The sequence below is a fragment of the Orbicella franksi genome, chromosome 5 (assembly GCF_964199315.1).
Source record: "Orbicella franksi chromosome 5, jaOrbFran1.1, whole genome shotgun sequence".
Lineage (NCBI taxonomy): Eukaryota > Metazoa > Cnidaria > Anthozoa > Scleractinia > Merulinidae > Orbicella > Orbicella franksi.
The window spans coordinates 6,814,901-6,827,255 of record NC_138149.1 but is presented as its reverse complement, the minus strand read 5'-3'; the positions used below and the strand labels follow the sequence as shown (position 1 = coordinate 6,827,255).

Genomic DNA, 12,355 nt, shown 5'->3' with positions numbered 1-12,355 from the left:
GTCAGACTAGCCACAAACATTTCACAAGTATTTGACAATTGTTTGCTTTTGTATAAATTTAACTTGTGAATGTATGGTTGAGAATCCTTCTGCTATAGTGGGCCAGACTGTCAACATCAAGAATTTGCAAACGGGACTTTGGACGTGATGCTCAATGAGTTTGCCTATGAATTCTTAAGGTCTCTAAAGAGTCTCTTCGCTGAGATGAAATGCCAAGTCAGACTAGCCACGAACATTTCAGTGACAAGTATTTGACAACTGTTTGCTTTTGTATAAAAGGTTTGTTAACATCAATATAAAGCTTGTCATTGACAAGTCGTGTGGTACTAAACAACAACTAGTTCATGACAAGAATCGCATGAACTGTACTATCTACTATTAACTAAATGAAAAGCCTCGGATTACCTGCTCTGTAGGATAGCGTCGTCTACATTTGGAGTGTTCTCCAATTCTCCTGTCCCTCGGCTGACATCTGATAAATACTTCAAAATAAACTTTGTGGACTCTGTCTTACCAGCACCTGATTCACCACTGTGTAGAAAGAAATGTCAATAGTAATGCCAAGGTCCGCCCCCCAATTTTGGATTATAGTTCTTGAATAAGCTAAGGAAGATACAATAACATGTACAGTGGAATCCTAATTTCTCAAACCCTAGGAGGTTCCAAAAACATCTGGATTCCACCATACATATACTAAAAGCCACTGACAGGTTCTAATGATGGGGTCATATCTTTCTGAGGAATATGTGACGAGAACGTAGGAGCTGGGAGGTCGAGACACATGAAAGTGGCTATCAGCTATTAAATAAATATAATTAACAAATGAGGAGGAAGTCCTACCTAGGTAACATTATAGCAATTAACATGGTTTTATATACCAGTAAAACTAAAAAGAGGTGATAACGATGAAAATTACTAAATAGTGCTTTTATAATGTACCTTATGAGTACACACTGACTTTCGCCCTTTTTCCACATGGAATAGTAACACTCATTGGCAATAGCATACACATGGGGTGGTAGTTCACCAATATGCTTCTCTCTGTACGATGCCATTACTGATCTCTCATAAAGCCCTTCAACCACGTAATAAGGGTTTATTGCACACAATATTGATCCAATGTAGGTCTGATAAAAGTAAAAAAAAGTAACTTTTTATTTACTTTAGAAATCTTATACAATCAACACATAGATCTGACAAATAAACAACAAACACAAAACCGGTCCTTTAGAAAATAACAATAATTATTATATTAAGTAAATAATGGCTTATCTCAGGAACCACACAACTACATGTATATTATTATCTGATTTTTGGCTGCTCAGCCTCTGGTCCTTCTCATCTTCCAAGTAAATTTTGTGCAATTTGCAGAACACTATAATTTAATTTCACAATTTCACCACATTATTGACAATAATTGATATCCTGACAATTTAAACTTATTGATCACCTCCAGGCCTGGAGGAGTCAGTCACTTACATATATCTTGTCACTCTTGTATCTAAGATGTAGATTGTGAAGAATAGCGGCATCATGGAGGTCACCTAAGTTGGCCATATCATCCACTCCATCCACGCTTGTTTGATGCATGGGAGTGACATTCTGTCTGTTGAGTGCCTCTTTGGCAATGTTGTAAGTCTGTGGCGTTAATAATTTAACAAAATTAATGGTAAGACCTTTCCTGCATTCCACTTTATGAGTACAACCAATAGTACCAGAACGAGGTTGGGGTGGACAATTTCACACATTTGTTGTATTTTTGTCAACCTTTACCTCGACTCTGCATCATTGTTTGTTTTATGATAACTGCAGAAATCCTTGTGCGCTCATTGGCTAATTTTCATTGCCAATAAGCGGACAGACACGTGTATTAATAATGTATGTGATGCATCAATGAGCGAGAGCAGACAATTTCACGATTTGTTATTGTAAAAAATAAACTGGCGTCACTCAGTTTTTCATGCGTCTATCCTGTTATTGACAATAAATTTCGTCATACCATTGTCAAAGTAGTCTGTGGATCCGCAGACTACTTTAACAATGTTATGACAAAATTCATGCTCGAAAAGATTAATTAAATGTTTTAACCTCTCCTCCTCACAGCACAACTTTCATAACCAAATATTTCTGCTAAAAACACATATCAATATTTTTTTATGGTAGTTTGTGGAATTGTAAATTGTATTCCAGTTGAACTAAGTTGCTTTAATGTTCAAAATTCTCAGAACTAAATATTTTTTTTATTTCCAATTGAAAGCGATTTCTTGAACTTCGAAGGGAAACAAGATTCCATTCAAGGCATAGTAGGGGTTTTCAAGATCTATCTAATATCTAACAATTACAGGACAATACATGTAGATTCCCATCTTGTCCCGAGATACATGTATCTGACGTAAAAATAGGGTGAAATACTACGATTATCAGTTGAGTAAGGTGGGACGAAAGTTTGGTCACCAAGTTTTAACGTAAAAATCGTGTTGTTGTCACGGGCAACTTACCTCGTTTCCGTTGGTAACAATATCAGCAGCCGTTGGTCGCCTGTCGCGTCGCCTACAATTTCGTGCGCTTTGCTGCCAATTGACGTCAAAGGCGGACAAGTTGCCAACGGATACGGAGCCAGTTGCTCGTGACAACAAAACGATTTTTATGTTAAAACTTGGTGACCAAACTTTTGTCCCGCCTTACTCAACTGATAATCGTAGTAAATCCAAGAGAAACAACTTTTACTCAGAATTATTAGGAGTTTTGAGAAGTCCATGGTTTGAGAAATCGGGATTCAACTGTACAGTACAGTGTACATCCTATCCAATGATTACTTTTTATTTTTTCTCTGATGACCTGTTTGCTTCCTAATAAATGTTATTAGAATTATATGAAGAAATACACATAAGAAGTTGATCAATCTTGGAAAATTATCCTAAAAGGGTTTTAAAAGCTCTGTAACTGAGGTCTGCAGGGACGGCAAATTGTGTCACTTTCCACTGTGTTTGAACAAAGTTATATCACAATGAGCTACAGTTGATTACTTCTGTCCCAGTTAAAACTGTGCATTGTCAAACCAATTCATTCTTGACACATTTTTTGACAAGCCTTCTTTCTTTGTGGAAATTGAGCTCCAAAGGATAGGAAAACTTTTCAGTTGCCAACCTTATCATAAGCAAGTCTGGATGTGAATTACTTATATCGGATCTTACCATACCCAAATTCACAATTAGCCAATCACAAGCCATGAGCCATATCTACTGTCCTGATATCTTGCGATATTGTGTCACTGATCTTTTACGGCTAAGATAAAATGCTCACTTGGATGAATTTGGGTATGGTAAACATCAAATCGTACCTAGTTTTTTGCTATGCTTCAGCTTATCAGGCTCATTTTGTCTCACCACAGGTATTTTCACTTTATTACGTCTCACCAAAATACAAACCATGGCTTGACCAAACTTGCCTGATGTGCCAGCAAAGTGTACCAAAAAGGTATCATTTAGGGTGCATTTCTTCAAGAAAATCCAAGATTGGATTCTTAAATTCAAAAACGGATTTTGCATTTCTTTACTAAACAGATTAATCCAAGATCATGGTGCATCAAAGGAACCCAAGAATCCTTGCCCATTTTCGGATTTAAGAATCCAATCTTGGATTTTCTTAAAGAAACACACCCTTAGGTATAAATGCTGAACACTGAAAACAAATTAAGCTTAAATTATTGAACAAAACAAACTATTATAAGTTCTACACATATCCTGCAAAGAGAGAACCAAAGTTAACCTGATAGTCAAGTTATTAAAATATTTTTATATGATAATAATTATTAATATAATACATTTGTTGAATTTATTATTATTGCTGAATTATCTGAGTCTGATCTAAATCACATCGAGATATGTCTCACACTTTAACAAGGTGTTCGATAGTCAAATATGTCAATAACGAAATAGCCTGTTAAAATCGCCACGAAACGGGAGTCAGCTCCTTTTTGTTTCATACATAAATTTAAATAACAAATAACACTGAAACAGAAATACAAAAGACTACTTATTGAAACAGCAAAATTTCTAATCCTCTTAGTACGCTTACTCAAAATTATGGGTCAAACATTTCTAGAGGGCAACTTGATATTATTCGAATTTACGTCTGAATTACATAAACAATGACATAAGTTAACCAAGAGATAAAGATGTAATTAGTAATAATTGCTCATATCGGCATAAAATAAATTGTAAACAAACCCAAAGATACAGGCAACTTCCTACATGTAAATTAAGAGTTCATATTGGCTTCAAGGTAGTCTGATTACCATGAAAGGTCATAAAATACTTACAACAGTAAGCTTACAAACTCGCACAGGCAGCGGGGAGGCGCGTAAAACAAGCTAACTCGCATCGCCACTGTCGTTTAATGTTGTTCTTATTTATAAGCCTACCTTATCATACTCGGTATGAAAAGTAACTTGTCCTCCTTTCGACTCTGTTACCGTGGCAGGGACCCAATCTTTTCCCTCGAGAAGCCACACACGAGATCCCTAGAAAACAAAGAAATTCTAAAGTTTCATTCCGACACATTCGACCGCAATAGGGTGACAGTCATTTTCGCACAATTAAGGGACATCAGTAAACAACAAAATAAACCTACCACTTCGTGAAATGACTCCATTGCTAAATTATTGATTCACCAACCGGCGTGTTCACACAACATCACAAAATCGGCATCATATCTGACCGGTGAAAATAAACTGGTGAAAACACTTCCGAAAGATTGAGATCGCAGTTCGCCTTGTTCGATCGCGCTCTCTTTTCCAGATCGCGGGCTCAAGCTGTCACAATACGGAAGCCGGTTCGGAAGGGAGGGGGACTTGTGGGACGAATTTGCGTTCTTTGAAAGGAAACTATTCGAACGTAGATCGTATTCAGGAAAATCTGATCTATAGTCTTACACGCGAATAAAACATGTTCTCTGCTCGCTTTCAAAAACTAGGAACGGGACAAAGTGTGGCAGTTCAAAACCAAGGACAAAAATATCTCAGAAAACATCCCTTTCGACCTTTACTGAGTGACGTGACGTGTTTTGTTGGGGGTAGTCCAATAAATCTATTTTGTTGTCACTTGTCTGTTGGTTTGTGAACGGGAAAGACAGCAGAGCTGCGAACGACAGCAGAGTAGCGACAGCAGAGCTGCAAACGGAAGTTCCACAAGGCTTGGTCGAAAATATTCTATGCATCTGATCCTGTTCTGTCAGGCGATAAGATTTTCAGCTATTTCTCGGCCTGATAATCAGCTAAGTGGTCAGTCACGTATTACTACTATCAGAGGATGTCGTGGGTGGGGATCCACGTATTCTTAATAGATTAGATCTTCAGTTTTTTGCCGTCGCTTACTTTTAGTTGGTGTAAAGACGGAACCCTCGTTACGGACTACAATATTTTTTTACAAGAATATATTCTATAAGAATATCGAGGCTGAAATTTGCGAAAATTTAAGAACATTTTAAGAATAAACCCGAGGCTGAGATTTTGAATGGAACATAATTTATCAGTCGAAAATTTGTAAATACAAAACAATTATATGTTTTAAACAAAACGGTATAAAATTTGTCCTTTCTCTACACGGCAAAACTAGCCAAAAGCAGCAAAAACAGCACTAGCCGTAAGTTCGATGCTAATAAAATTTTGCAAGAAGTTCAGTGTGCGTGACACGCTTAACTTAACTGCCTGTAGGCTGGCTCCAAAACTACTTCAACACCACTGCGACAGACACCAAATACATTTCAAACAGAAATGTCATACGCTATAATCTAAGAATATTCGCAAGAATATTTTCAGCCTAAAATTGGCATTTAATAAGAATATTCAGCCTTGGCGGGAAAAACAATATTCTTATAAAATATTCGTAAAAAGGGCTGTATCGAGGGGAATGGCCTCCCCCCTGTTCTTTTACGGTTATCAAGATACATTCTCGGGCGAGTTTATATAATAATGATTCCTTAAAAAAACACTAATGAACTGTAAAATCAAAGTCATAACAGCACCGATCCCAGTCGCTGCAAGAAAAAAGTGCAACAGCTCAAAAGAGCTCAGAAGCAATAGCAAGTCACTTCTTGTTTTGCGATTTGTTTACCAGTTTGCCTTTGTAATTAATAACTGATTGGTAGGGGTAGCGAATGGTAAATGCGAGGCTTTGTGAGACGACGAGATTAGCGTTTTTCTTTGCGAGCCCGAGACATTTTGATTTCTTCACTTGCGAGACCGAGACTTTCGAAAGTGTTTTGAATGAGAACTCAAGACGTTCAGGTTCTAAGATGTTGTGATGTCATTTAACTTTACTAAAAAAAAAAAACAAACAAATCGTTACTTCGCGACTTTCTTAGCCTTGAAAAAAATCGAGAATGCGAGACGCACATAACCGCTGAAAAACGAGACTGCGAGACCCGTGAAATTCGGCGAAATTTTTGCGAGACCCATGGTTTTTGAAGGACCATTCGCCACCCCTGTTGGTGAAAATAATGTAAAACTTTTGCGGACCAACACTAAATATAGAGACAGCTCCCTCTCTCCCGTCCGGCTCTATAAATTTCAATGCTTCAGGATTGATGACTAAAAAAATTATAAAAAAATCGGATTATTATCGTTTCCCCTGAAATTTGGAGACATAAAACTAGAGATAATTACCTAAGCACATGGCTAGTTTCACGTGGAATGCTTCAATGTGGCTTACATGACGACATTGCGAAATCACCCAATTTTAAGTCAAAATGGCGGCGTTTTGTTGAGCGAGCGATGTCCATGATTTCAACGTCCTGAAGATGTTTTCGGAAGCGGACAACATTCCTAAAGGTATTTGAAGTAAATACGAATGTAATTTTACGGTTAGCAAGAAATTAGAAGCGAAAATTTTAGGTAAGTGAGCTTGCATGACCTTCGCCATGTGCTACTCAAATCCACGCATGTTGTTCAAATGCGACTAAATTCCCTTCGGACCGCCGTTTTTCCGTTTGCAATCTCAAATAATTCTTGAATTATGTGTCTTGAATCGTTTTTGGGATCGTAGAGCTCAGGAACTTTGGAAAAAAGCTTCGTTTTGTTGAGTAAACACACTTTTCGAAAAGACGCGTAACTCGATTTGAGTTAATATTCAACTGGCTGTTGCCATGGTGACGGAAATGCGAGATTTTTAATCAGACAAAAAAAAAATATTCTAAAAAATTTCGGTTTCGATGGTTTTTCGCTCTGTTTTCAGGATATGTTTGCTGATAAATTAGGAAAATTATTTATTTCAACATCAAATTTGACCAGTGGAGTGGAAATACATTTTTTAAATATTTTTTTTACATTTTTTCCTTTTTTTTGTGAAGTTTAATTTATTTAAATTGTTTAAAAATTACTACTAGCTTCCATGAAGGAAAGCTTTTTTTTTCTAGAGAGTATTTTTTATGCTCTTTTAAATGAGATATAGTAGATTATTCTCCTGTAAATATTTGCTGAGATATTAATGAATAACCTTATGACCTTTTCCACGCCCATTTTCTTAAGTGGACGAAAATGAGTTAAAAGCAAAAACAAAATGCATGAGATTTTACTCTGGAAACAGTATTGTGCGAGAAAACACCCTTGTCACATGCCAATCCTGTAGACAATGGTTCTATCCCGGGTTCTACGCACTAAACCAAAACACACCGCACACCAGTGCTATCTTTTTATTCAACGACGGTAACTGAACGTACATGGTGCGCTGCTCCGCATCGAGTTTGGAAAAAAACCTTCGTCAATAATTACAAAGAAAACAGAATTCGGGGCACGATCAAACAATTTCTGCTTTCAAGATGGTATCAAGTAAAAGGTGAAAAAAAACGTTGAAAAAACTGACGAGTGCGCGTACATAACAGGAAATTCCAAAGGACTATTCAGTTCGCGCGATTCAGTTTGATGTGTTATCACACTGGTCAAAATGTTGTGGACTCGCGAGGCGCAGCCGAGTGAGTCCACAACAAATTTTGACCACTGTGATGACGCATATCGACCACGCTAAACCACATTCGATTTGTTTTTCACCACAATATCGACGTCAAAGAAAATGTTTTTTTTTTGTTTCAGAGTGTGACCAAGAGCGTGACACATTGACGCTAGCAGCGTTGTCTGGACTCTTATCGACAACGGCAAATTAGCCAATCAGATTGCGAGATTAGTGGCAATTGTGGTAAAAAGAAAGCTCGAGCTCATAGTCTAATACTGCTAATGAGAGGTCGGGCCGAGAGCAAATTAACCTGCTGCTGAAACATATTGAGTTTATAAGAGGACTCGAAAGTTCGGAATTGTGTATAAGAAAGTGCACAGGGAGGGCAACTAAACAAAGACTTTTACCGTTAGCTGAGGCACATGTGGAGAATAAAAGCCTTGTTTCCACTAGCTACGCACGTCATAAGGTACTGTACGGGTTCAACGTACCTGAGAATTGTTAAAAGTTTCAACAGTTAACAGCTAGCTGAGAAAATAACCCGTTTTTTAAACCGATAGCTGAGAAATCAGATCTGCAAAATTCCCTGATAGCTGAGAAATAGGCCGTAATTTTAACTGATAGCGTAGAAGTAGGCTGTAGTTTTAAAAGATAGCTGAGCTGATTGGACAAAATAATGTTAACAGTAAGCTGAGAAAATAATGCGTTTTTAACTGATAGCTGAGACTCGACGTCACTGAGATCTGCAGAATTTCCCCATGGCTCAGCCAGATTAGGCTGTAATTTTAGCTGAAAGGTGAGAAGTCGGCAAAATTTTAACAGTTAGATGAGAAGATAATAAAATGTAACAGATAACTGAGATTTCATAAGCCCATTCACCCTAAAGTGAAGGTGTAAGCACACATAAGATGTTGTATACTTGTGTCCAGGGAGGGTGGCAAAGGTGGGGTACCAATCGCGCACCACGCTGAATTTCTCTATTAAATCACGCATCACGGAGAATTCTTTTCACCAATCACGCGTCACGTAAAAAGAAGTAAATACATCGCCAATTTTACTTTCTGGACCCTAAAAGCGTCGTTAAAAGAAGAACTTTGCCGATTCAACCACAAAAATGCATCGTCAAATATGTGACCTCTCACGCGAAAACGTTCCTTACGGTATCCGTTCGAACAGCTGAACGTACGGCAAGTGAACTAGCCTGCGAACAGGCTCCCAGCGAGGGCGGAAAAAAATCCTTTGGAGGCGGAAAAAATAATCCGGCTAGCGAAGCGATCAGTTAAGCGCGAAGAAACGAATTTCGCGAATTACGCTCCTCCTCGTCACCATTCCGCTCTCGGCTCTCTCCGCTCGCCCTAGACTACACTTGGCTAGTTCGCACTAAACCCATTAACCAAACCGGGAGCCTGTTCCCAGGCTACAAGTGAACGGATAATTTAAATAGCGATAGTTACCTTACTTGTTCCAAGATATCCTTGTTAAGACCACTTGGTTCTACATGAGTTGATAACCACTGAATATGATGACTCTAAAAACGATTTAATGAAATGCAAACTATGAAGATAAATGTTAGAGATTCAGCAGATGTGGGCTGTGTAGGTATATGTTGGGAATTAATACGATTAAAGCAATTTTGGTGTATGTGGGGGATAATGAGATTTAGGCTGTGTAGGTATAGGTTGGGGATCAATGAGATGTAGGCTGTCTAGGTATATGTACGGGATTAATGAGATACAGGATGTGTAGGTATATGTAGGGGATTAAAGAGATGTAGGATGTGTAGGTATATGTGGGGGATTAATGAGATGTAGGCTGTCTAGGTATATGTAGGGGATTAATGAGATGTAGGTTGTCTAGGTATATGTAGGGGATTAATGAGATGTAGGCTGTGTAGGTGTATGTGGGGGATTAATGAGATGTAGGATGTGTAGATATATGTGGGGGGGGGGATTAATGAGATGTAGGATGTGTAGATATATGTGGGGGGGATTAATGAGATGTAGGATGTGTAGGTATATGTAGGGGATCAATGACATGTAAGCTGTGTAGGTATATGTAGGAGACATAATGCTGTCTAGGTATATGAGGGGGATCAATGACATGTAAGCTGTGTAGGTATCTGTAGGGGATTAATGAGATGTAGGCTGTGTAGGTATATATGTGGAGCATTAATGAGATGTAGGATGTGCAGGTATATGTAGGGGATTAATGAGATGTAGGATGTGTTGGTATATGTAGGGGATTAATGGGATGTAGGCTGTGCAAGTATATGTAGGGGATTAATGAGATGTAGGATGTGTAGGTATATATCTAGGGGATTAATGAGATGTATAGGATGTGTAAGTATATGTGGGGGATTAATGAAATGCAGGTTGTGAGGGGATATTGGGGTGGATATTTAGGGGGATTGTTTAGGACCAATACTTGATTATATATCCAGGATGTATTGTTTTAAGAGAAATTGAGAGAGATGTGTACATTGCGGTGGAGTTAACTGGCCGCCCAACCATCCGGGTGGTGTCGCACTTATATTTAAGGCCTGCAATTTGCAGTCTTCAGTGTCCAGACTGCAGCTGAATGCTACACTGCATGCTGAAGATAGCCGATTGCAGTATGCAATCTAAGGTCTGTGTTTCTACATTTTACAGTCTGCAGTCTGCAAACGTGATACACCGGCTGTGGTTTGTGAAAAAATAAGATAATGATAAAAAGTGTGGCATTGAAGCCTAGTTGCATAAATTTTCACTGATCTGTCTGACCTGTCCTGTCACAGAGGAGAGAGAGATAAGACTGCGTTAAGCAGCGAAAACCGGCACGCGAACGAGTCAGTTTATCCTGATCTTAGAATTCTGCATTTCTTATCAGTCATAGGTGTAGATCGTAAAGGAAACTGAGTTAAACGGAAGAAACTTACAAGGCTCCAGATCGACTACACTAACCTTTAACTACCGATTTAACGATATTGAATGTTAATTTGGCATTGTAGAGATTTGATGTATAAGCTGTGAGGGACAGGAAATGTTCCAACGCCGTGCCTTCCGAAAGAAAGTTATAGTATGTTGTGGATATCGTGAGTTTGTTTTTCATGATTCTATGTGACTCTTTTAGTAGAGTTTGAACTTATCGTGAGACCGATATGGTTGATCTTTATTTCCACAGTTTCCTACAGTGGCTTTAAATTATTTACAAAGGCGAACTTATCTTCATCCGTTACTTCGCAAAATTTAGATCGAGCTTGTGATCCTCGTAGTTATTGTGATTATACATTTCTTTGTATTAAGTTTACTTGATCGTCTTTTATTCATAGTGGAATATTCGATACTCAGTCGGAATATTTTGTGGAGACTGGCCCAAAGTCGAGGAAGCCAATTTCAGATTGCAATTTCAGTAAACTTATATTGAGCCCTATTTCTTAATTTAGACATTTTCAAATTAAATAAAAATATCGAGGATTAGCCCACCAGGATTCATTTTAAAAACATATAAAGGCGTTCTCTGGTAAAAAGAATTTAAAAACTACGAGCTTTCGACACGTGGTCTACTGTCTTCAACGGGTAACGAGGAGTGCTGAAAAAATGAATATGTAGAGAAATATATAAAAATTAAAAGCCAAAAAAAAACTTCTTTCAGTGATACCTTTGACTTTCCAACCCTTCCTTACGTCAAAGATATCACTGGCCCAATCTCTCGAATTCGTAGAAGTCATGGCATTCAAGTTACCAAAAAACTTGTAAAAACATTACAACAAGTATTTCTTGTCCTAAGTTCCGATCTCCTGAAGACGTCGAGTGCAACGTTGTTTATAAAATCTTTCGTGCGTCATGTCCATGTGATTACATTGGCGAAACCAAAAGATCATTTGCCACCAGAAGAAAAGAACACATCAGGAATATGAAACAACGGTGTTAAAGGTTGGAACGTTGCAAACATGCATGGACTTTTGACCACATTTATGTTGACTTCGACAATGCCACAGTCATTGACAAAGGGAACAACCGGGCCAGAAACACACTTAAATCATGGCACACGACCAAAACTGCTGAGGCTGACAACATTACTCTTGCCCGCTCCCGAGACAATATAACATTCTTGTGTTCAAGCGTCTAAGTAAAATTTCATGATCCACTGTGTGGAATGCGGCACTTAAATCTAAGAGGACAAGTAGCGTAACGCGCCGCGAGTTCATATTTAAAACTAGTAGTAATCAGAGATTATGGGAGTGCGTTCGACGCTCTCACTTCAATATATATATACCGTAAATAAATGATTTCACTAGCTGACTTTCAACCTTTGTCTATTGCTAAAATCAACATTTTTCAGCAGCAACCGAGGTTTTACAGTCAGATATGCATAGTATCAAAGTCCATGGTAGTGAAGAGGTCACGATTTGTTGATACGTTGCGTGACGC

The 12,355-nt window shown here is 38.2% G+C and overlaps 1 protein-coding gene across 1 annotated transcript in view; it reads right to left on the bottom strand.

The window, feature by feature from the left end:
- Window positions 1-4,811, bottom strand: part of LOC145488548 (unconventional myosin-X-like) — a 39,335-nt gene extending 34,524 nt beyond the window's left edge. Inside the window, exons 1-5 of the mRNA XM_081467432.1 lie at window positions 4,633-4,811; window positions 4,424-4,522; window positions 1,480-1,638; window positions 940-1,127; window positions 406-531 (exon numbers count right to left, since the gene is read on the bottom strand). Coding sequence (XP_081323558.1) covers window positions 406-531; window positions 940-1,127; window positions 1,480-1,638; window positions 4,424-4,522; window positions 4,633-4,653 — 593 coding nt within the window. The 5' untranslated portion in view covers window positions 4,654-4,811. The remainder of the gene's footprint in view (window positions 1-405; window positions 532-939; window positions 1,128-1,479; window positions 1,639-4,423; window positions 4,523-4,632) is intronic.
- Window positions 4,812-12,355: the final 7,544 nt, after the last annotated feature.